This window comes from Aricia agestis, chromosome 4 (genome assembly GCF_905147365.1).
Source record: "Aricia agestis chromosome 4, ilAriAges1.1, whole genome shotgun sequence".
In the NCBI taxonomy this organism is placed as follows: domain Eukaryota; kingdom Metazoa; phylum Arthropoda; class Insecta; order Lepidoptera; family Lycaenidae; genus Aricia; species Aricia agestis.
In genome coordinates this window covers 21,734,869-21,760,090 of record NC_056409.1, presented here as the reverse complement: position 1 = coordinate 21,760,090, position 25,222 = coordinate 21,734,869, and the positions used below count along the sequence as shown (strand labels likewise).

At 39.1% G+C, this 25,222-nt stretch overlaps 1 protein-coding gene across 6 annotated transcripts in view; it reads right to left on the bottom strand.

Annotated features, from left to right (window-relative positions):
- Positions 1-25,222, bottom strand: part of LOC121725855 (homeobox protein homothorax) — a 252,442-nt gene that overhangs the window by 42,080 nt on the left and 185,140 nt on the right. For all 6 annotated transcript variants that reach the window (XM_042112983.1, XM_042112982.1, XM_042112987.1 and 3 more), the window contains one exon: positions 15,410-15,486. In XM_042112983.1, the coding sequence (XP_041968917.1) occupies positions 15,410-15,486 (77 nt within the window). The remainder of the gene's footprint in view (positions 1-15,409; positions 15,487-25,222) is intronic.

The window sequence follows — 25,222 nt, the reverse complement described above, 5'->3', positions numbered from 1 at the left end:
AACAAAACTAAGCGATAATACTTTAGGGTGTGTATGGGTCCCAAACCCCATGTATAGAGTTCACTGTGAATGTAGCAGCGCTGAAAGAACAAATTTTTTTTTACTTATATCATGAACTTTCTCATACAAAAGTTACTCTTTCTGAGCTGCGTCTTTCACAGCAAACTCTATATAGGGGACCCATACACACCCAGAAGTAGCATCACTTAGTTTTGTCACACCCTGTAGAGGTATAATCCTACTTCCTACTAATATTATAAAGGCGAAAGTTTGTTTGGATGTATGGATGTATGGATGTTTGTTACTCTTTCACACAAAAACTACTGAACGGATTTTAATGAAACTTTACAATAATGTAGCTTATACATCAGAATAACACATAGGCTACAATTTTAACCGACTTTCAAAATGGGGGAGGTGTTATGTTCATTTTCTTATATTCAACGACTACTCTGCCGTTTTCAAAATTTTTCTTTTGGTGTATAGGGTATCATCCCAATTTGGTATTATATTCACAAAAGTGGTGATCTGATGAAGGATGCATAAGTAATCGAGGGAACTCCCCAAAATTTATATGGAAACATGTGGTGACTTCGGTTTCGTGAGAAGTATTCTAAGCGTAGGCTACCAACAAGTAAGATTTCGCACCGAGGTATACCTGGTATACCGTGGTTCGGAAGGCGCTGAAAGAACTCCTGATTCTTTATAGATACAAGTTTGGGAGTTTCGGCGTTGTTTTAAGAACGGAAAACATATGCTACTATACAAATTACATTCATCATCATCATCACTACCATATTATACCATGCATCGTCCCATGGTTATGAACTTATGACTTATGAGCCTATAATGACCCTGTTATTGGTACTTTTCATATTCTTTTAGATCGAGACTCGAGTTTGTCAAGCGATAATTGAAAAAAATCTATACTTAATATTATAAACTTGAAGAGTATGTTTGCTTGAACGTGCTAATCTCAGGAACTACTGGTCCGATTTAAAAAGTTATTTCAGTGTTAGATAGCTAATTTATCAGGTAAGACTATAGACTATATATTATCACGCTAAGACTAATACGACCGAAGAAACTAAATAAAATGTGGGAAAAACGGGGGAAATATTAGAAATTAGACGTGGGAGAGCCATGCTTCGGCACGAATGGGTCGGCTCGACCGGAGAAATATCACGTCCTCACAGAAAACCGGCGTGAAACAGCGCTTGCGCTGTGTTTCGCCGAGTGAGTGAGTTTACCGGAGGCCCAATCCCCTACCCTATTCCCTTCCCTACCCTCCCTTATTCCGTTCCCTTTCCATCCCTACCTTCCCCTATTACCCTATTCCCTCTTAAAAGGCCGGCAACGCACCTGCAGCTCTTCTGATGCTGCGAGTGTCTATGGGCGACGGAAGTTGCTTTCCATCAGGTGACCCGTTTGCTCGTTTGCCCCCTTATTTCATTTTAAAAAAAAAAACGAACTACTGGAGCAATTTTTATGGCAATATTTGACACAGATATAGAGTAAACCAAGTGAAGGGAGTAGGACATAAGAGCTATTTTTGTGGGAAAATGTACGGTTTCCGTAAAATGCCTAAATTACGCGGGCGAAGAAGCGCGGGACATCTAGTATTACATAATATTATTATGATTTAATATTTTGATGACGTCGATGTTTAAGGTGACCTTTATATAAGTACCAAGTTCAGCCGAGAGTCAGCCCTGAAAAGCCAAGGTCTGACATAGAGAATCGCATTAAAACATTGAAACAAAGCGTTCTTTGTCGCCATCTTGTTCTATGACCGAATATTGTTCCAAATTCAAATCTTCAAGATTTTTACACCACTTTAGCACGATCCTATTTCCTAACACTTTTAACAAACATGAAAATAAAACTCTGGACACCGAGAGCCCTTTCCCAGACATCCGTGATATAAAGCGTTAAATTAAATAATTTTAACTAATCAAAATACATATTTAAGATATTTATCTCCATTCGCGTACAGAAATTTATTTATCAAGTACATTTACCGTTTAGTTACCGTACCATTTCCGGCATAATTTTTAACCCTTTTCCGGAACTCAAAGTTCTAATCTTCGCGTTTAAGCGTCAAGTTATAGACAGACACTTCACATTTATAATAGTATGGATAATGTGTTTTATTTATATGCTATATGTTATTAACGATGCAAAATAAATAGTTGTCGCAGTTATGATAATCGAATGCAGATGTTCGTTGTGGTCGACCTTCACCCTGTTTAGACTTATAGCTACAACTGGTTAATATTCTAACTGTAGGTCGTAACTCACATATAAAAATATATTAACAACCGAATACGGAACCCACTTTTTCAAAATTCGGTTAAAAATAATAAGCAGGAAAAAATTATAATCCATACTAATATTATACATGCGAAAGTGTGTCTATCTGTCTGTCTGTCTGTCTGTCTGTTACCTCTTCACGCCCAAACCGCTGAACCGATTTGGCTGAAATTTGGCGTATACCTTGAGTCCCGAGAAAGGACATAGGATACTTTTTATCCCGAGAAAGTGAACGGTTTCCGCGCGATAAACTATTTTTGGCGCAACAGAGTTGCGGGCGTCATCTAGTAATATGATAATTTGCATGAAATAAACTGAGAATTTTTTTAGAGAACCGCAGAGAATACAGGAAATTATATTTTTCATCCGTCCCATACACTTTTCATCGCTATAATTGTTGCCGTTTTCTTTACATGGTCATGGGAAGCATAGAAGTTTCTCACTACTCCAGCTCATAAATAATTTATATTTGAAACGTTATCGATAAAAAGCAGAGAATCTCATTACTAGTGGCCACCGGCTGAGGGACGGCCGGAGATACGGAGGGGTAAAACCCTAGCGTAACGGGACGTTGCTAAATTGCAAATAAATCTAATTAAGGATATGAAACATCATTATCTAAATGCATTAGGTCAGTCAAGTTTTTATCACCAAAATGCTTTTTATTTTATAAAATAAGAAGGCAAGCAAACGGGTCACCTAGTGGAAAGCGACTACCGTTGCCCAGGGACACTCGCAACATCAGAAGAAAGGTGCGTTGTAAGGTAGAAAGAAAATACCTTAAACCCAAGTATCGAAATTTCGTATGCACTGTCAACTGCCAAAATCGTCATTAAAATCGCATTTGAGTGGAATCTACGACATAAGCGATACGAGCGAAAACAATTCCGCACGAGTATCAAGCGCGCTCGGTCGCGCTGCACTCCCCCGCGACAATTAATCATCCCCCTCCCCCCGTATCCTCCCCGCACCCGTGTCACAGAAAAGGCGATCGAAACACAGTCGTTTCATTACCTACTGAAATGCTGCCCTGAAAATCGATACTAGCACAATCTGCTCCATGGTGGAGAACAAAGATGCTCTGACAATGTCACTTTCCAGGGTAAATATGATGTGGTAAAGGTGACTCTATAGTACGGTGTCAAATTCAACTTTTCGGACAAATATTCGATATCACGACACAGAATAGATAATAGTAGGTATATGTAGAGTACAAGTAACCAAGTTTACAAAAGTTCGAATAATGTCGCATGTTTTTGCGTCATTTTAATTAAGTAAAAAAAAAAACTTAACAACCTGTCACAATATAAAAATACATTAAAATTTAAAAATATTCAGTCTGCGAGATCGGCTAGGTCATAAATATATCGAATAATAAGCGCTAAATACGTGTCTTAATTCCGATAGCAATTAAACTATAATGGAGATGTAGTTGTACAGCAAGCGTTTATGGCCGTTTAAAAAAAGAGGTATTTTATTTTGTAGATGACATTTAATGAGACATAAATATTCTTGTTTTCTCAATATGAGTCGTTAAATTTAATCAAAAAGGAGTTCGTATGTATCGTAACTGAATATAATTATAATGGTTGGATTGGTGCTGTTATATGGCTGTCGCAGCCGACTGGTTTAAACAGCCTTTCAATCAAACAGCTAGCCCTTTGACTGAACAACGCCATTCAATCACACGGCTATACGTCGTTTAGCTGAATTGTTGACTACAACGTTCAACACTACAGCTAGACGACGCTTAGCCAACCGGTTTAATGGCAAATTAACTAGGGCGACCATTAGCTTAATATGTAATTTGGGAGAATAGGAAAACTTTTTGTATTTTGTTGAAAGATTATTCTCGGATTAAGTTTAAGGGGTGACCAAAAGTTTAATGCAATAAGTAAAAATAAAAAATTCTGAGGCGTGTTTTGTGACGGTCGCTGGCTGCTGCCGCAGCACAGTCACAGTTCTAACCTACTTTTGGACTTTCTGGATTGTGTTTGTTTTTGTTTTGGCGGGGGGCTGAGCCCCCCTTTTGTTTGACGATGGTCGCCGGCTGCTGCCGCAGCACGCTCGCTGCGCTCGCTCGGCTCCCTCTGTGTTGTGGTCTAAGTTCTAATCTAACCTAACCAACTTTTGGACTTTCTGGATTGTGTTTGTTTTTGTTTTGACGGGGGGCTGCGCCCCCCGAACCCCCCTTTCGGTTGGCTGCGTCCATCCATTTCATAGTCCCGTAATTTCTCCTCGAATATTTGTTGAAATTTTGATTCACTCGTATGTGCCTCCACAATTTTTGTCTCCTTAATAACACTTGTAACTTTTATTAACTACTTTCTTTTCGAAAAACAACCACAAATACCAACAAACACCTGCTAGTTGACGCCATATTTTAAATAAAACGCACCTAGCGCCGCAGCGGTGCGCGCTGAACTGCTTCAATTAGAGGGCGGCTTTTGAATCAGCTGTAGTGTTGAACGTTTTGAGCGACTAAAATATTCAATATAAAAGCTAGACGTGTGATTGAATGGCGTTGTTCAGTCAAAGGGCTAGCTGTTTGATTGAACGGCTATTTAAACCAGTCGGCTGCGACATGGCCATCGTGGCCGATCATGGCTAAAAACATGTCAGGTTTGATAATTAGCAAAACAACAAAAATTTAAACTATCAAAATCGTTTGAATGAATTATTTGACGCCTTTAGATATAGACAAAATATAATAATAAAGGAAATAGACAATATGTCTATTTCCTTTATTATTATATATATCAAAATATCAAAATCGTTTGAATGAATTATTTGACGCCTTTAGATATAGACAAAATATAATAATAAAGGAAATAGACAATATGTCGTCATACAATAGACATGTAGGTTTTGCCTCAAAATTTGCCCAAGAATAGGGCCACTTCGGTACTGTTTGGGGCCGTTATGATATTAGAAGCATGACATTGACGTAGCTTAGTCTTGTATATTTTTTGACACTTATAATTATTATTGTTGCTGTTATTTTACCTAATTTACTTAGTTTAAGACGGTTAAAGCCCGTCTATAAAAACCGGAAGTAGCCGAGCACGGGCGAGCGCCCCCGAGCGCCCCCGAGCTCGCCCGAGCCCCGCCGGAAGGTGTAATGATGTTTGTCAAATGGAAAATGAGATAGGGAAATGTGGATGGGGGTGAATTGCGACCTTCTCGCTGACTCCGTAAATATAACGCCCGTATAAATGTGTTTCCAAATTCAAATCTCCGCTTTAGGGACGTTTTGAAACCTGCTTACATAAGATGTAATACAAGGAACCCTTGTTTCAACTATGAATACTTTAGTTTGCTCTGCCCACATTTGCTCACTTTTGTACTTACATTCAACAACCTCTATACACGGACGTAAAAATATTTTGCCTCTATACTTAAATTATTTCTACAATTAACACTATTTCTTTCAATAATTTCTCTTGCTAGATCTTTATTTACAGTGAATCTAGAAAAATTTAAATGAACATTTAAATATTTAGTATTTACAACAAAGTTGCCTTGTATTTACACAGTTACTATATTATTTCTCCAAGTTCTTGAAGTGAGAACACACATAAGAGGAAGCCTTACAAAAATCAAAATGGCAGACAAACATCACTGAAGTTACTGAAATTATTAATTCCCTATTTCTACGTCAGAGGCGCTGCTGTGTTTTGCGGTTGTTTTTGTGTTCTTGGAATTGTTCAGTATTTTTTTGTATTTTTAATAAACAGGTTACGAAATAATAGCATTAATCTCCAGTTTTACTTTAAACATAGTTCAATGCAATGACTTAATAGGGTCAATAACTCAATATTATTTAAGTCTCGTAAGTCTCATACGGCGGATATCTTCATAAATAACACGACTCTACAGGCAGATAAACGCATTAGCGGAGATAAAACTTATAAATTATTTATCCGTGTAATGACTCGTCGTGTCCACTCACGTGGTACGGGATTTACTGTCAAATATATTATCACGGACCTCCAACGCCGAACAAATAGTAAAGTCCCGAAACGTTGCCAATAATTACAAAAAACCACCACAAAACATTAAAAATAAACTAAAAACGTCACTCCTAAAGTTATTCAAAAATCGAACGAGGCATGTGACGTCACGACACAAAAGGCCCGGGAACGAGACGGACACAAAGTAAAAGCAGACGCAAGACATTCGGGACACCTGCGTCCAAACTCCAAAGCCTTCGTTAAGCTGAAAGTCCAAAAAGAAATACAAATAATAGGTCGAGTAATTTACGTGAAACAGAACGCGGGGCGAGGCAGGGGGAAACGAGGGGGAGGGGACGGCACAAAAACTCAAAAGCTTTGACGGCCGAAAACAGAGCCCTTTCAGGGTTTCCGCGCGAATGCCGCGTCCTCATTTTTCAACCTTCCTCCATTTATATTATCTGTGCACCGCACACCCGCCTATAGTGATGTCACCGTACTGAAATCCCGCTGGAAATCGATTTGTTTCGATACTTTTTGTTACCGATACCGGGTAAAAAGCTTTAGAAGAATATTACAGGAAAAATAAAAAAGAAAATTTTTAATTACCACCCACAGAGGTAATAACCTCCTTGACAGTTTAAATTGAGATTTATTAAACTGGTTAAAACCTACCTCATTAAAGTTTTCTACTCTAATATACCTACCCGATTTATATTAAGCATGGGTTTCATAATTTTTTAGGACAAGCCGGCACACTATCTCCTACTACTACTGAGCACTAATTTTAGAATTTCTTATAGGTTCAAGCTAGAATTGCCACGAACTTTCAGCCATACAATACAGAGCGCGTATAAAAATCGTACATTTCAGCCGAATGAAAGTAAAGAGTGACATCACTAGGAGGGTTCTCTGTTTCGTATTTCGAACATGAGCTGTTGAGACGGCAGATTTATTGCCGCCAGCTAGGAGCAGTTTTAGATATATGTCCCTTTTTAGGGTTCCGTAGTCAACAAGGAAGCCTTATAGCTTCGGTCTGTCCGTCCGTCTGTCTGTCTGTTTGTTCGCGGTTTTGTTCAGAGACTATAGTCTTCATTCATGTCGAATCAGCTTTGTAGGTCCTATAGTACCTACAAAGCTGTAATTCGGCATGCGGCATGAATGAATGCACATATTAATGGTGCCGACAAAATGGTATATAAAATCTTTTTTTTTATAGTACCTACTCATCAAGCCGGGATGATTTTTTTAGCGTCCCATCGTGTGGGGTGTCGTTAGAGAGGTTTTTAAAAAATATTATGAATATGCATAGATCATTTTCCGATTTAGGGATTCATTTGTGAAATATTAAGTTTTAAAGTGGAAAAAACCGTTCGAGTCCAATGTCCCTTCTACCAGCTTAAACGGTTGCTTATGGAAATGTGAAAAAAATCACGAGCGTAGGAAATATGCTGAATTTAAAAAGAAAACTATCACGCCTAAGAAGACTTCATAAGTTATTGAGTAATAGTCGATCAACTAAAAAAATGTATTCGGCGAAAAGGAACTTTTCGTTCAAATACGTAACTGAGATGATGTTGTTAGTAGTGTAAAACACTACGAATAATAAAAACTAGTAAAACACGTTATAAATGTCCTGTCATTGAACAATATTTGGCCGCCATTGTGTGTTACCTGTGTTTTAAAATGTCTTTTATTTTAAATTGTTATATGTGTGCACAATAAATAATATTTATCTTATCTAATAAAAAAAAAACTAGATCAAAATCGGTCCACCCGTTTGGATGCTACGATGCCACGGACAGATACACACACAGACAAACAGACAGACAGACAGACAGACACGTCAAACTTATAACACCCCTCTTTTTTGTCGGGGGTTAAAAAATTAGCGGTACTATACGGAACCCATTATTGCGCGTGGCCCGACACGCACTTGGCCGGTTTTTTTTCACTTATTTTTGCGAAAATTCCGACTTCTGTGTTTATCTCTTTCATTGGTTTGTTTTTTCACACGCGTAACAAAAAAAAATAGACCGTGTGTAAACGGTTTATTTTACTTCGAAATAATTCTTTGTAATGAAAAAGTAAATCACTAATTAGGTACTCAACCTTTATCTCGGTACTTACCCCAAGAAAGAAAATATAAATAATAATTTTCTCATTTCATTAATATTACTCACCGCTCTATGGAATGCTGAATCGTACCGAGAAAGCCACTTACCTAAAACAAAAGAGGGAGTTTTAATTAAAAATACAATGAAAAAGTGCCCCGCGATAATTTATTTACACAAAAAGCCAGTTTAATTATAATTAATATTTACAAGACAGCCCGGACGCCGGGATCTCGCGAGTACATCTTTACTCTCTGCTCCGATACTTAAATGTTTGAGATGGGTCTCTCTAAATGTGAAATGTGCTTCGTTTGTGAAAGTACAAAAGTACAATCTAATGTTGTTATCAGTCTAATACTTTAGTTTATTCATTAGTTCAGTAGGTAACATAGAAACTATGACCTTAGCTACGTGCCATTCACGTGCTAAGAGCTGTAAGATACGTTTGTAAAGATAACTTTTGTTATTTCGTCTATGCTGTTGTATGGTCTGTTTACTGTTATGTGTAAGAGAGCAGCGTGATGATGACTACCGCGCATTACGGCTATCTGTCCCGGAATTCCGGGATAAAAGTTTAATGGGGATCGTTACATCGACCACTATCCAGGTAATTTACGACGCCCCTAAGTTCTCTATAAAACGCGCGTAAAATATCCCTACGGCGGAAAACACGGCCGGGAAACCCAATAAAAGCAGCACTCAAACTTTAGAGGACGTAAAGCGACATCGAAGCTGTGTATTTACAATTTTAATGTCACTTAAGAGGTTTAAGTCAAATTTTCGACCATTTACGCGGTCATTGAGGTGGCCGAGGCGTGAGTCGGATTCGACGGCGAGGGCGGGGGCGCGGGCGGCGGCGGGGGCGGGGGGCTGCGAGGGAGCCGGAGTTATCTCCCGAGCCGTCGTAAAATAAAACTTTAGTGGCCCGTAAAGAAAATTAAAATGAATTATTTTGACGAGTGAGGGGAGCCGCTAGGTGAATTGTTATTGTGTCGTAACGGTTAATCGCGCTGTTCTTGCGTTCGGAGCTTGTTCGCCGCATCATAAACAATATGCTTCTATGTTAACCTTTGATTACGCATAAAGGGATATTAAGGAGGCGGCACAGTGGGACACAAAATGTAGAGTTAGGGCACTTCGAAATTTACTTACTGTTGTCTGTGATTTTTTTTTGTGAGAAAATTTGCTGGCACCTTTCGGTAACTAAGAAAAGATGCTGCTATTGCATTCAGTAACTTACATAACCTTCTGCAATAACACATAATCCAACCTACCTATATTACGCAAAGAAAGAGAGATGATGAACATTGTCTTTAAAGAACTGTCTGCGCGGAGTTTGTGGAAAGTTAGATCGTCAATAGGTGATTTCAGTAATGGCGTCATGAAATGATTGCCTCATCCGAGCTCAGCCCCACTGCGATACTGATCGCGTAAAAATTCAACGTACGATTACTGCGAGGAAATGGGCGTTTTATCACGATGCGAGACTGAAAACACACGGGCGGGAGGACTCGCAGAAACGTTTCTTAAATTCAGATGCAGTTTAATAAAAACAAAAAAAATTATTCTATTGCTTATATAAGTCACATATTATTTGAATCGGTTATGCCTTGTATTTTTTTGGTAGCTATGATCAAAAACAGAATATTATTTTTTAAGGAATGTAGTTTCCATTGAAAAGAATATGTTAGTATAATCTGCATGTCATTATTATGATTTAGAATATTCATTTATTATTATTTAAACAACAGCGAGTTAAAATGTGTTGAACAGTTATAATAGGTACCTCTGTATAATTAAGTTCGAGAAATTATAATTTAAAATTAAGAATCGAGTACATATTGTATCTTACACACCTTATAATTAGTTTTTTATTTAAAACTAGAATAAAAATGTTAAAGGAACAATGATTGGACAAAATAATTTCATGAAATAAACTACCACGCCTACCCAAATGTAATTTAAAATTTAAGATAAATCATAATTATAATTAATCAGATCATACTTAAGTTAATTTTTATAGGGAAATTAAAGATTCATGAGCATACTCGTAAAACAACACTTTAGATGTTTTAATGACTACGAGTTATTTACTTTAAATAATTTATTCGTAGGCCTATGGAAATACGAAATTGATACTCAACATTTATTTTAAACACTCCTTAATGTTTTAATATCTTTATAAGTCGTAGCATTAATGCAATTTTACATTAGTGCTACCACTTATACTAATCGATTAAAAGCAATGCGTTATAGTCGATATCATAATATTTTATGGGCACATGACTATTAAAGATACTGCAATTTAAAAGTTAGTTATCGCTGCGTTAGTCGCAGGAATTTCAGCCCGTGTGTTCTCAGGGAAAAGCCGCACGACATCGCAAAGGTGTAGTAAACGGAGGAGTGAAATTCGAAATAGTGTGTTTTTCTTTTATGGTATGGAGATCGCGGCGGGGATACGTGATTTGATTGTTGTTTCTGGCGGGAATGGATTCCAATGGCGGACGAATACGTTCGAGAGGATGTGGGCCGTATATTTGAGGGTTTTCAATGGAACCGCCGCGATTGTCTTATACTTCGCGGGTAATATTATCCCTTATACATACTCGTACGATTTACGAATGTAGCAAATTCTAAAATACGAGACTTTAAATTAAAGACGGCTACGAGTAACTGGAATTTAAATGTTTACCAAAATGTCTGTATCGCTTAAATCTCACTTCCAGAAACCCATCTCGATGCCGATAAGTAATATTTAACACCTGATGACGAAAACATTTAAGACCCAAAATAAACTGAGAGGAGATTAAATACTTTACATTTATTAGCGAAGAAATAAAAGAGGCCAAGCGATCGCCGAAATCCTGGCGTCGCAGGTTTACGGCGAGGGTCAGATCGACCTCTGATTGTTGATGGACAATTCGAGACTTTCCAATGTTCCCCTCGGAGCCCCGGCGATATACTTTACGACCATTTTTACGAATGTAGGGCTCCAGGTGTCCATTACGAGCACTCGTAAAGGGCGCTAAGTGAAAAGTGTAGATGTACAAGCATGCACTTTTCCGTAAAAGTAGCGGGGTCGCAGAATAATAACGTTGAAACACAAAGCGTAACCAGGTTAACAGGGGCGGATAAAGATTGTCCCGCCGACAATGTTTTTCTCGCGCACAAAGCACAATGACGTAGTGCTATCCAAAGTTAGTGGGCCGGTGAAACTCTTGACCGGCGCCGCACACGAGCCAGGTATTTCATTCCGTGTCACAGGTGAGCTCCGCTCGATAATTGCTGGGACCTTAGTGCGGGTGTTTTCAGTTAAAATTTACAGGGGAATACCGGTTTTTTGTGTGAGTTTACCTCCGTTTTTGTTATTCCTAAATCCCTACCCTGTTACGTAAGCGGACGATATTACTTCAAATACTTTTTAAAATTTTACAAACAATATTAATCCCCTTTGTATGAAGACGTTCATAAGTTCTTTGACTAACATGTGAGCACATCATATTATTATTATGCCCTTATTACAAGTTATGTGTATCAAGTAGTATTTGGTGGTCGTATAGATATAGATGGCGAGGGATATAAGCTCGTGTTAATGAATCACAAATCACCCGACATAATTATTATGAACAGGTTATCCCCACTTACAATCTATTGCCCACTAATCAAGTATAATACCAGTAAGCCGGTAATCTGGCGGTGCGGTGCGGCAGCCGCCAGTCCGCTACCCGTCTGTAATCTAGGTTTGGCGTATACGTCTATTGTCCGCTCATCAATAGGTATCCGATTTCTGCGAGGCATTGTTACTAGCTCGTTACTAGGGACGCAGCGCCGAGCCGATCTGTTCGGTGCATGGATATCCACACTTCGCCATTGTCGGCCGCTGAGCCTCAAAAATTACGATAAAACAAGCGTCCGCGAAAGAAAAGGCCCAATTAAACGTAGCCGAAACACAAAGGAGGACGGAAACAATGAGTTACCGGGAAGTTTCGGCGTGGAACTCCCCGGAGGTATGAATGAAAAATAAAATTTGAATTTCAAATCGGGCCGCCTTATCAATTACATGTACCAGGCGCGCAACAATGCGCTGCTCCTATTCTTCGAATTTGCATCTTCATACAATACCAATTAGGGGCGGCCCCGTTAATTCGCCGCCCCGGAGGCGATTCAATTCGTCGCGATCCGGACCTGATGTCGTAACATCTTAGCGTTCTTGGCTCTCCTGAACACGATCGACTCAAAGGCTCCACAAATTCCCACTTCTTTCTTTGTGTTTTGATAATGAAGCGATGGGTGTTCGAGTTTATATGCCATTTTTAGAAAATTCACACGACGGATGTTTTGTTTGCACCCGGTGCCTATTCTCTAGATTGATTGCATATAACACTGAATAAAACCTTTGTAACAACGATTATTTCATATCTATTAATACCCTCCTCTATCCAAAAAGGGATCTACAGTCTACAAGAACGGCAACAAGGATATTATTTGTACAATATACTAAGTACACGCTGTGGTGCTACGCGCTACGGAGCTACGGAGTCACATTTAAGCAGGCGTTTTTCAAAACAGACTAATAAAAGGATAATAACATCTCGTCTATGGAATAACAATTAGGGTATACAATGTAATTCGTAAAGTTACACCCATCAAATATTTACGTTTGGTATTCTCTGGAGATGGTCTGAGTGCAATCTAGGGGCTCACCCACCTGTTCACACAAAGGGTTCAACCCTTCCCGCACCGCCACCACTCTACCTCCCGAACGCCGAGGATTATCTCCGGAACGTAGTATACTGCTTCTTTTATACGGCTCTATGATAACCTCGTCGGAGATAATCGGCGATGGATCGGGGCCGATGCGGAGCGACTCGCTCGAGGCACGCAGATGTAATTTCAGATAAATGGTATTACAGTGAAATTGTTTTGGGAAGCGTCGGATGAGTGTTTTAAGAGCAATTAGTGATGAATTTAAGGTTTATTTAAAATTGAGAAGCTTATAATACCGTTGGTAATTATTTATTTAGATTTGGTAATGCTGATGTTAGGAATTTAACGGTTCTTTTGTTTGGAGGCACAGAATATAATTATAATAACTGTTACAGGTTGAAGTACACGCTTGTAATCAAGTAATCTAAATTTTGGGTTGCAATGGAACATCCGAAGAATTTTAGAAGGAATTTCTTCAAAAGGATTAAAATATAGGCACGAGATAACACGAAACTGCAATTGCGAAGATATCGCATATTTTGAGATACACGCAAACATAAATAAGCAAATAAAGCTGTAACGTTCCCTTTTGGTCTTAAATGGTCGATAAGTCGTATGCTAATAGCATGTGGTGTTGGTGTTGCGACAGAACCATCCATCCGGCGTTTTACTGATCCCACACCCACGGGCTTGTGCAACACAACTTACTTCAATAAGTAGATATGGACATATTATCTAAGGTGACTCAGTGCATGAGTCGAAAAGAAATCCTATACCTGAGAAGTAAAGGATGGGACGATTATTACTTTACCTGGAAAATATTCAGTTTCATTTGACTTTTAAATATAATGTGAACAAAAAAAATAACTTGACTAAATTAATGTTCTATTGCATTTCTCTGTTGTCCGGTAAATATGTGACCATTACATTGGTTATAGCCATACCGAGCTTTATGTCCATTAACGTCGAAATTAAAACGGAGTACTAAAGTCAGGTAATCATCACACTAGGGTGTGATAACTTTTTGATTTATAATCGGTTTTAACTTAGCAATTCCTAGCTATTCGATATTCAGGAGTTTACGATTCGAGGTTTATGAAGACTTTACGATTCGACCATGATTTCATTCAAATCGTCACGGTGTGGCTCAATCTGCATGCCGTCGTGTAAATCAGAGGGCGTCGTTAATAACCGCATTTATTGGCCGGCGTCGCGCGGCCAGTGCCATAAAGTGCGATACTTTACGCCGGACGACGGAGATAATCATGATATTTCCATACGCACCTAACTGGACGGCGGTAAGGCGCTTCACACTGCCACACACGACAACGCTTAAGTCCTAATTAAGTGATTTTCGAAAGCCGATAGCCACACTATCACCAATCCAAAAATGGCTTCTGAAAATCGTCTCGTAAGACTTTAACATTCTAATATCTTGTTTAAAACTGTTGAACGAACGGATTTGTTAAAAATCCGGCTCTACACATACTAAGTAATATTATAAATGCAAAGAGAAAGAAAAGAAAATCACAAAATTATCTCGTCATACTTAAAGTGCTAAACCAAATTAGATGTTGGCAAGAGATACTTTTAGTCACGAAAAAGGGCATAGGACAATTTTTATCCCAAGAAAAAGTATCGTTGTTGTTGCAGGCAACATGAGAATATACTTTTTGGCGTGTTCAGTGCACTCACTTTACCTGGCAACTAGAATAATGAAAAACATTTAAAATGCAATAGCACCGCATTTTGTGTGAAGCGTACCAACAATATGAGCTGCAAACATGAGAGTTTTCTGTTACATCTTAGCGTTGGCGAATGCACGTTAAAATCTCTTACAACTCCTATATCCCTAGTACCTCCGATTAAACCTAGATTTTGCAATATCGAGAATATCACTAGTATCAATAATATTGATTCTATTAATTAGCAACATATACAAATAGTAAATAATTCTTCACAGACAACCTTATCGAAATAAATTGCGTGGAGATATGAAAGTAGTCCTAGTATCTAGAATGTTATTTGACTCACTTTAATACTAGTTTATTATTTTGATAAGTATTAGTAAGCTAAGAAGGAATATTCAATTTACTAGAATTGAAGTACATACTATTATAGTGTGGCGTAAAATTGAGAAACTAAATATAATTTGAAATTTTTAAACTAAATTAATTTCTTGTGATAAAAAACATACGTTTAATAATAAATAATTGAACAAAGAAAAAAAAATCACATCATTAGAATAAAGTTTAAATTATGTAAAGTCTAGAAGACAAAGAAAGTTTTTCCTAATTAAACTAATAAGTAAAATCCACTCACCAGTTATTGACCTGCAGTATCGTTAAGCCCGTGTCCTGCGCCAATTGCTTCTTCTGGTCCTCCGACGGGTACGGGTGCTGCAACAAACATCAGCTCAATCTCATTGTCTAGCAATTCCGCTAATCGAAATCCCGAATTTAAATAAAACAACGTTTAAAAAGGACGAAAAGGATTAGGTGGAGTCGATTAGAGCGCGCCCGACGTGTGGGGAAGATAAAGTGATATTTGGATAAGTAATTTAAACAAAACGGACGTTTTAAAAATATATACGAGTTAGTGACAATTTTATGGTAGTAGCTTGCAATAACGGTGAGAACTACTAACATACGATAACATATAAATATAAACACAAATAATTTACACAGATGTGAAAAATTATCATACTAGATAATCCATTCTTTTTAAACTTCAATGTTTTTGTGACTATATAGTGTGACATCCACATGTCCCTACGCACTATATGCTTAGATCTTTAAAACTAGGCATGGAATACATGCAGTACATAGTAGATAGAAAGATACTGACAGTTTTGTAGATTTAGCAAAGAGCAAAGCCGGAGCGGGTCGCTAGCGAATAGTGTATAAAGAACAGATATAACCGAATTTAATACGTAGAGGTATGATAAAGTTGGTGCGAGCGGCACCCGGGAGACCGGCCGACCGCGCGGACTAAATTATTAACAGGTTCGAGTCCCGGTCGATACCGCTACTTACGGATATTATTCCGTACCTGTAACGTATGAACCTCCAAGGGTTTATGGGGAGGAAAAGGTGGAAAGGATGGTTTAGCTGGGTGGTGGACAAAGATATACGTGGATGAACTGGATATAGGGTGGTAGGTAGGTGTTAATACTTTAATAGTAAGACAACTGTTAGAAGATAACTTAGTTTCAGTGTGTACATCAATAAAGAATTAGGTGTGAATTGTGATATAATATTATGATACTATCAAAATATGGTTGGTTCTAGATCTGTGTTGGTAGATCTGTCTGTGTCTTTAGACAGACTTGTTTTCTAATATTTCACATAATATATCAATCATTTTTTACTTTAATATTATGATGCTGATAATGTTCAGTAAATGACGGTTCATGCAAAACGAAATGTAAATGAATTTTGAATGAATATATGAACAGTTATGAATAGTGAAATCATGTGCACACAGCACAGAGATAGTTTATATTATCGAGCGCGATGCATTAGTTGGTGCTCGATTAGCGATAGTACCTACCACACACGTCACTCATACTACGATAGAACCACAGTATAAATACACACAGTAGAATAAGGTAGCTGAGCCCTTTAAATCAAACTTTATCAATGTAGAGACTGCGTTGATTTGGGTAATTAACTAGCATTCCATAACTTCGACAGTGAAGTTAGAAAGAACAATGAGAATTGACATCACGAGTTCTTTTTTTAGAACGTTGGAAGAAACCGGATAAAACATTACATACGAGTAGCGTATCCACAAGATCACTGTTTTTATAAGAAGGTAAATGTATGGTGTACAATGTGAATGTGCAGTAATGATCGCGGTGGTCCGCTGTTTGTTGTTACAATATAATGTATTTGGCAGGCGGCAGATGACGGACGATCGCAGGATGTTTATGCTATCCTGGCAAATGCTTCCCAATACCCAACACAAAACAAAAACGAGTTCCTTATAACTGAGACTGTCAATAGTAATGGCCGCTAACTGAGTAGAACTAGCGGCACAATTTTATGACGTCATAAAAATTTCATAAACCATTTCCGAGTTTCAATCTCGATACACGGCTCCTAAAACGGCAAATAAATAGAGCGAATAAAAAGTTTCGAGTATAAAACATAAGTGGTCACGTATTCCGTCGATGCTCCGGCTCGAAAATCGAAAAAACATTATCAAAAATTTATGATCCCTATTATGGCGCACACAAAAACGGGAAAATGATAAACTTGTCCCGCGTAACGGGACTCGTCAAATTTATACCGCGGCCCGACTCGCGACCGTCAATTATTTTTAATTTCGCCAAACTCACCCGTGACCATCTTCGTGGGGTCGGGAACGGGATGCAAAAAGTCGCTGAATATCGTCCGCGCTTTTTTCTTACCTCCTTCCTTTGAGGGGTGATTGCGAAATCACTTTTTTATCATTTCAATAACAATGTTGACCTTCTACTGATAAATGAGTGCGTTCGAAAATCGAATATACAGAAATACCAGCGTCAACTTAGTACAGACGGAAATGGTGTTTTTCATCACCCGACTGCTGCCTTTTGTTTAAAAAATAGAACGTCAAGCAGAAATTGCACGAGGGTCTCAGCAGCGGTATGGAGATATCAAATATCGAAAAGCAATCCCGGGCCATCGATAAATCAGCGAGTGCATTAAAATCAGGATTATACCGGGCATAAGTTAGCCATAAATACATCGGGAGCGCGAGGCCCCCACGGTAAAAAAAGGCGCGAAATATTCGCCGGCGAACTATAAATTTCGTCTCGCCATGGAGAAACAATCCATTTGTTGCTCAGGATCTATGGCCTGGAAGACGGAGGGACAAAGCTTACAGGAATATTTTCGCTATGGGAAAACATGTGGCGGCGGTGTTCATGAATACGGTGGAGGTTTTGGGAAGTTGCATTAACTCTACATTCGATTTCTTTCCGAATGTTATTTTAAAAAGTGGTAGAAGTTTCTGAATCCATGATTAATAATAATCAGTGACAAAATTCAATTATGATTGATATTCAAATATCTCTCTACATATATAGACTTTTACTTTTAAAATATTTTCAAAACAACGACACTTTTCTTTCCAAGAATAGTAAAAAGACACGCATACGATCTCAATACACGCGAATAGCATTTCCGTGACTGTTCCGCCGCTGTTTGGCTTCGGAGTGCCTTTTGCACTTTGTCACCAAGACTAAACGTTACTCTAAACATGCCGTATCACATGGACTCTAGATGGAAGAGATCATAAAAATATTCTTTATGCTGAAGCTAATATAAAGTATGTGAAAGATTTAGTTGATACGCTAGGGCTACAATTCATGTTGCCTACTCCTATGGGAGACAATGGCGGCGGCGTGATGCAAGAATTTGCCTAAGAAAATGTTGCATGTTTTTCCTTAAACATGTTTTTTGTAGAATTTGTGTCGTGTTAATAATTCATGGCGGCTGCGGCAATCCCCCGCAGATCGCGGAGTCTACAATTACCACTTGCCATTACATTACACTGATAACATATTCAGAATTCCGCGTCACGTCACGAGTCACGACAGTCCCAACTCCCGACTCCCGCGGGACACGTGAACTTGACATACAAATTGTTTCAAACGATCATATTTCTGAACAAAAAAGTTGGAAAAGTTAGGAAAGAAATAATAAGTGGAACAACAATATTGCGGCATCAAAATTGGATCTCAACTCCGAAGGGTACAGCTAATAGAATCATATTTCAAGTCGACAGCCCAATTTTAAAATTTAAATCTTACGCTTTAACATACGTCGTTAAGGGCAAAGGGCGACCACAAATAGATGGCAAAAAACCGGAGTGTAGTGTAGCGGGTTATGTCCCACCGGGGACACATAAAGGTGTGGAAGTGGAGCTAACCCTATCGAAGATGTGACCGGCAGATGGATGGCACTATTACGACCCGCGCACTATTCCGCCGCGGCTCGTACATTGTTTATGTCGACCCCACTTTATGTGCGAAAGATGCTTTCCCTCGCGTTTTTGTTTGGAAATCTAAATGTTGCCTTACAATGTCAGGAGACGTGTGTGTTTTAGTGGACGATGAATAAATTTGTATTGTGTGCACTTCGTGGAGCGAAACCTATTAAATGTCCAATAAAATAGAATTCACTTAATTAAACCAATTTAGCGCTTTGCTGCATCGATATAATTAAGGTGGCGGAAAAGATAGAGCGAAAAAAAATAGCGGAGCTCTTTTAGTTCTATTTTCAAATTGGTAACGGCGTCACATCTCCGAAAACTTAAATAACTCGTGTCAGCCCGTCGGCGATATGCGACAGTATTAATCGCCATTTTACATTGTCAGTAGAACGCAGGTTTAATCGGAGCACACCTGCCAATAGCCGGACATTTTTACGGAGGAGGATAAAAGATTCATCGTCCATCGCCGGCCGCCTGCGACAGGATCGCGCCTGAATTATGCAAACCAGTAATGGACTAGCCGCAACCGTATATAGACTTTAAACCTATTCAATTTTGAAAATGCGACCTACGGACACTTTTCTATTTAATTCTACACACATTTTTGCCTCCACTGACATGCCTATTCATCTGAATGTGAATTTCGGCATTGAATCGCTGGAATGGCACTGGGCGTGTCGTATCGCACAGACAATGGCGGGCGTCAAACGGCGATACTAATCTGCGGAGCCGGAAGGCGTGACGGCTGCTCGGAAGCCGCAACTGGGCTAGGAAATGAGATAGGTGCTCGCAACTAGTTCTGTGCTTTTACCTGTCCGATTTGATGGAATTGGGACGGAGGCGACAAGGTTACTCGCATCACCCAATAACCGATCCGACGTCCCTGTGGACGCATTAAATTCATTTGTGCTACTGGCTATTCTGTATTATGCAAGCGATTCTATAGCTTCAATCACAGCTATTGATGGGAATAATATAATATATCGTATCGATTGACAGTTTTGGACAGCCCTGCACGTGATGGAAGTGCACAGTCGCTGTATAATTTGCAAGCAAACCGGTAAATGACCAGTGGGTTATTTATTTCAGGCTAATTGGTATATTAAATGCTAATGTTTCAAAGTATAAGATTTGATTAAAATTGACTCTCGAAATGCAAATGTGAGCTGCACCCTGTGGAATGCAGAATAGCATGTTCAACATACGACATAAACGTAAAAATCTCTTTCAAAAACTAAAAATAAACAAGCTATACTATCTCCATCTAGACGGTCCTTAAATGAGAATTTAACGAACCCCTTCTCGGTCGGGTTTTTGCAAACTTCGTTATATTTAAGATCAATTACATTGCGTTGAAAAACACAATAAACAAAATGGTCGGCGAGCGAAAAGGCGGTCTCTTAGAAGTTAGCATATTGATACATATCAAAAGCGCCGAGTACAGGTGCAGTGCGCGGGCGCAGGACGCCGACAAAACGAGCACGCGATAGAGGGCGCTGACGAAATGTAGGGCTGCGAGTTGCGACGACGATCTCATTATTATTATGAAAGTGAAATACAAAAACAAAAATATCTTTTCTGATAAATTAGCTAACTGTAACCTTGTTATCATAAAGTACTCATATTGAATCATATTGAAGCCCGTACGAAAATATTAGTGAAAAAAATTATGATGAAGAAACAATAAAAAACTGGCGGTGAATGTGATGATAATTAATTACTTATAATAAACGATAATTAAAAAAAAGACAGAAACCGACTTCTAAATATTATCTCTAACTAGCTCTTGCCCGCAACTTCGTCCGCGTGAAGGTATGTTATTAAAATCGAGATTTAGAAAATTGAACAACCATCTACGACTATTAATTAAGACCCAGGAAACTTGAACCTCAGATACTTATCGTTTTGAAAAATCCTTTCTTCGAAGACCGCTTGGCGTGGACAGGGGATGGCGGCCACAGGACAGGGGAAAGGAACATGTGACGGAGATACCGATATACTTCAGAACACGGGATTTAATGTAGGCATCTATCCCTCTTTAACCTACCTCTTATTCTCAGATTCATAATCTACAATTAAACCACAATTTCGAGGAGTTTCTTCAATTCCATTACTTATCAAGTCACCGTTTTTAGGGTTCCGTGCCCATAGGGTAAAAACGGCCGGGACTCTATTACTAAGACTTCGTTGTCTGTTCGTCTGTCTGTCTCCAGGCTGAATCTCAAGAACCGTTACAGCTAGAGTTCTGAATTTTTTACAGATTGTATATATCTGTTGCTGCTATAAAAAAAATACTGAAAACAAAATAAAATCAATATTTAAGGGTGGCCCAGGGTGGCCCCCATACAACAAACATGATTTTTTTGGCCTTTTTGCTCGATATCAATAATGACAACAGGCAGGCGGTTGAAATTTTCACAGAATCCTTAATTATATGAGTACTTTAATCATTAATAATAAAATTAGAATATAATTAAAATTTAAGGGGGGCTCCCATACAAAAACACAACTTTTGGCCTATTTTTTCTCTATAACGGTACGGAACCCCTCGTGCGCGAGTCCAACTCGCACTTGGCCGATTTTATTGTAAACATGGTATCAAATTCGGGCAATCTATACAACAAAAAAGGAATTTTGAAAATCTGACCACAAACAGCAAAGTAAACATTAACTCCTTTTTTGAAAATCGGTAAAAAAAAGTATCTAAGATGTTGACCAGGGATGTAAGGTATATCATGCCAAATTTCGTTGAAATCGGTCCAGCGGATTCAGAGATTAGCCTGTACAAACAGACAAATAGACAAACAGACAGAGAAACAAAAATTTCAAAAACAGTTAAAACGTGTTCTATATTTACTCTTCTACTATGCCTCTGACTCGTTTTTTAAGTTTATTTTGAATGTAAAAAAAATTTACCTCTACGATTTTATTTTAAATATAGATGTTGATTAAACATAAGTGAAGTCTCATCAAAATATCGTAAAGAACCAAAAAGGCTCTAAATAAAGTAAAAGTGGCAGCCCTGAAGTGTGAATTGAGCCCGTTTTGCATGCAACTCGATGCAATAAATAAAGCGGCGAGCTGAAAAACGGGACAAAAACCAGTCCATTGTGTCCCCGTCAACAGCCCGAGCCGGGATGCGCAAATTGACAGAAATAGATACCCTACATTAAGTTTGCCAGATTTAAATATTCCGCGTCGCTGCTGCTTTCCAATTTAATCCCACGCCATTTTCGGATTGCACATTTAGGGGTAGAACCGTTCTAGGAGTTATGACAGATCCGAATTAAAGTTTTCCTTATACTGGTGAAAAACAATGATAGTTTGTATCTACATTTTACGAGTTATAATATAAGTACGAAAAGTATTGCCTGGTTTTGACTGATGAAACAAAAACATCAGAATGTAATCTTAAGTAAAATCAACGAAATATTAACAAGAAGAACATAAGAAGTAGGAGCCACGTCGGCGCCTTTTCTGCCCACTTCAGTGACGTCACATGAAATAAAGCCGCGCGCACACAATACATCAGGAGGGCGGAGGGTGTGCGATGATTTACCGCGCGTCGATATCTGCCAGATGCGGAATTTGTCACACGGCGATAGCGGCTGTTTATGCGGGCCCGCGTCCCGCCGCCACGTTTGACGCGCAATCGTACAGAGTACACTGTTTGGATACCATAATGTTGTTATGTAAACAACAAAATTGATGTCGACTGAACCTTAAACTATTGCTAGACTTTCTACATATGTATATAGATCAATCAGTTGCTGAGTAACCAGCGACACTTTCCTACGATTCACGCTTTCAACTGTTATCAAAATGTGCACAGAAAGACTTCCATTTCAAAAAGAAATCGCACTTGTTATTCATGACATCCATCATCCGCGCTAAAACTGCTCACGCCGCGACAATACATCGATAGAACTCGAACGTATCGCGCATAGCGAACAAATTTGACATTCACAACAAATACAATCAATATTTATTTATCTGTGGACACAGCGAGCGAGTGCGGCGAGCGACGAGCGTGTAAACGCTGCGTTCATTCCGACTCGATACCGATTCCGACTCGATTATTATTTATTCGCTCGCTCCTAATCAATGCCTGACGCGCAATTTATAGTCGGTTTAACTGAAGTAGTTTATCGCTTTTAACAGTTCTCATAATTAAATTAATTCGTTCATTTGGATTCATTTGCTGTTTGTATGTCGTTACTTATAACCTACTAATATTAATTACTTTGGTGTAGGTACTGAAATACTAAGATATAATTGATTTTCGGATTAAATTAAATTTCTGTAAGATTTTAATGGATATCACTATTTAGGAATTAGGATTATAATATTATATGTATGTAAACAAAATGAAAACAATTTCATTGATCAGATTTCAGAAGAAAACAACAATACGGACGTATCCACATTCGCTAAAAGTTTCATAACGCAGCAACTTTCTCTATTAGTGACAATTGCAGGCTGATCTCCCGAGTTGGCAGGGCAGTTGTCAGCCGCGTGCGAGGGCGGGCGAGGGCGGGCGCTCCGCCCCGGACCTCGGGCTCCGACACCCGGGGCTCCCTGGGACATCGAGCTACATGATTCGATGTGATATGCTGCAGTTGGTGTCATTAACTAATGCTAATGTTTAGACTGGTTGACAAAAAGAATATTCATTGTATGAGTCGAAAAAAATATTTTACAGTCACCTAATAGGTAGTTCGTAGCCTAATAGTAAAGAATGAAACTACGTAAAACATGACATTTCAGGCGAGTGCACTAAAATGAGGGGTCATCTAAGGTCTAAGTGTCTTCGATGTACCACTCGACCTTTGACCTACAACAGTTCTAATGTTAATAAAGCTTAGCAAGAAAACATAATGATAACAATTGAATTTCAAAATACACGACATCAGTAATTGTGCAAAAACATTAGGGATGTTGCGTTTATGAGCAGAGCTAATTGCTATAATCACAACAGTTGAACAGAGTCGTGGACGGTCGTAGCACTCGTGGCTCCAAACTCTCCAATTACAGAGCACGAGCCGGCCGGAGAGGTTTTTTCTAAGCTTCCCACGCGCTATGTTCGCAGATAATTATAGGTTCAACTCGGTAATAACACATCGCATCAATAAAATTGTATATCATTTGGTGCCTCTCCCCGCGACCGTCGCTCGATTAGGGCCGCCATCTTGGGGCGGGAACACCCGAAGGCGACGCGATCTCGATTCCATTTTCGAAAGCACTAATCGCCAAATCGAGCACGCGCGCGTTTCCGAACGTGTGTTTTTCGAATTGGGAGCGTCCTTTCCCGCTATTAATGGGCGGATTCGACTACTGTCACGTTTGACAGCCGTGATTGACAGTCATAAATACCCACAGTCGAGTGCGAGCTTGTTACCGGCTCGGGGACGTAAGAAACGCTATTACCGAGGCCGAGGGCTTTCGATGTCACTTGCTCCCGCTAGGCGCCGCGGACGATTTGAGTCGTAAACCTAGGGTCCTAAGGTGGACAGTCGCCGCCGCGAGTTTTCGGCATAATATTAATTAACTGCCGGCCTCGTGCGGCGTAGATGAGTGCATATTGAAACGTCAAAAATCAGTGTTTCTTTTGCTTCTCATTTTCGGTCCGGTCCAATATCCTCCCCGTCAAGGGTGAGATAGACAGCGTCGGCTGCCCGCATTTTTTGAAGAACGAAATAGAAACGAGCCTGTTTTCCCAGGAAATAGACGCGAAATTGAAATGTTCAATTTCATTTTAGTTTTACATCAGGCGTATACGTGGCCGCATCGTAAAAAGCTTTTTCAATTACATTTTTATAAAATGCCATATGCGACAGGTTTTGTTTGTTTCTGCAGGGGTAATTTATAGTCGGCCAGCCGCAGCGGGAATAGCTTTATTTAGCCGGAGCGACTCCGAGCTGCCGAACTACTTCATTTTAGAGTTACGTAACAATAATAGTAATCACTACCACCATGTTGGTCGATCGCCAGAGCGAGATACGTGTTAATCTCCTCAACATTTTGGTTCAAATCCAATTCAACAATGAAGGCTAAGATTGCATCTCTAAGGCCTGCGTTTAATTTAAATGCAGTTCATCGATTGCCTCGTAATGAACATCGGTCATGCTATAACAGGCAGGTGATCATCTTTTT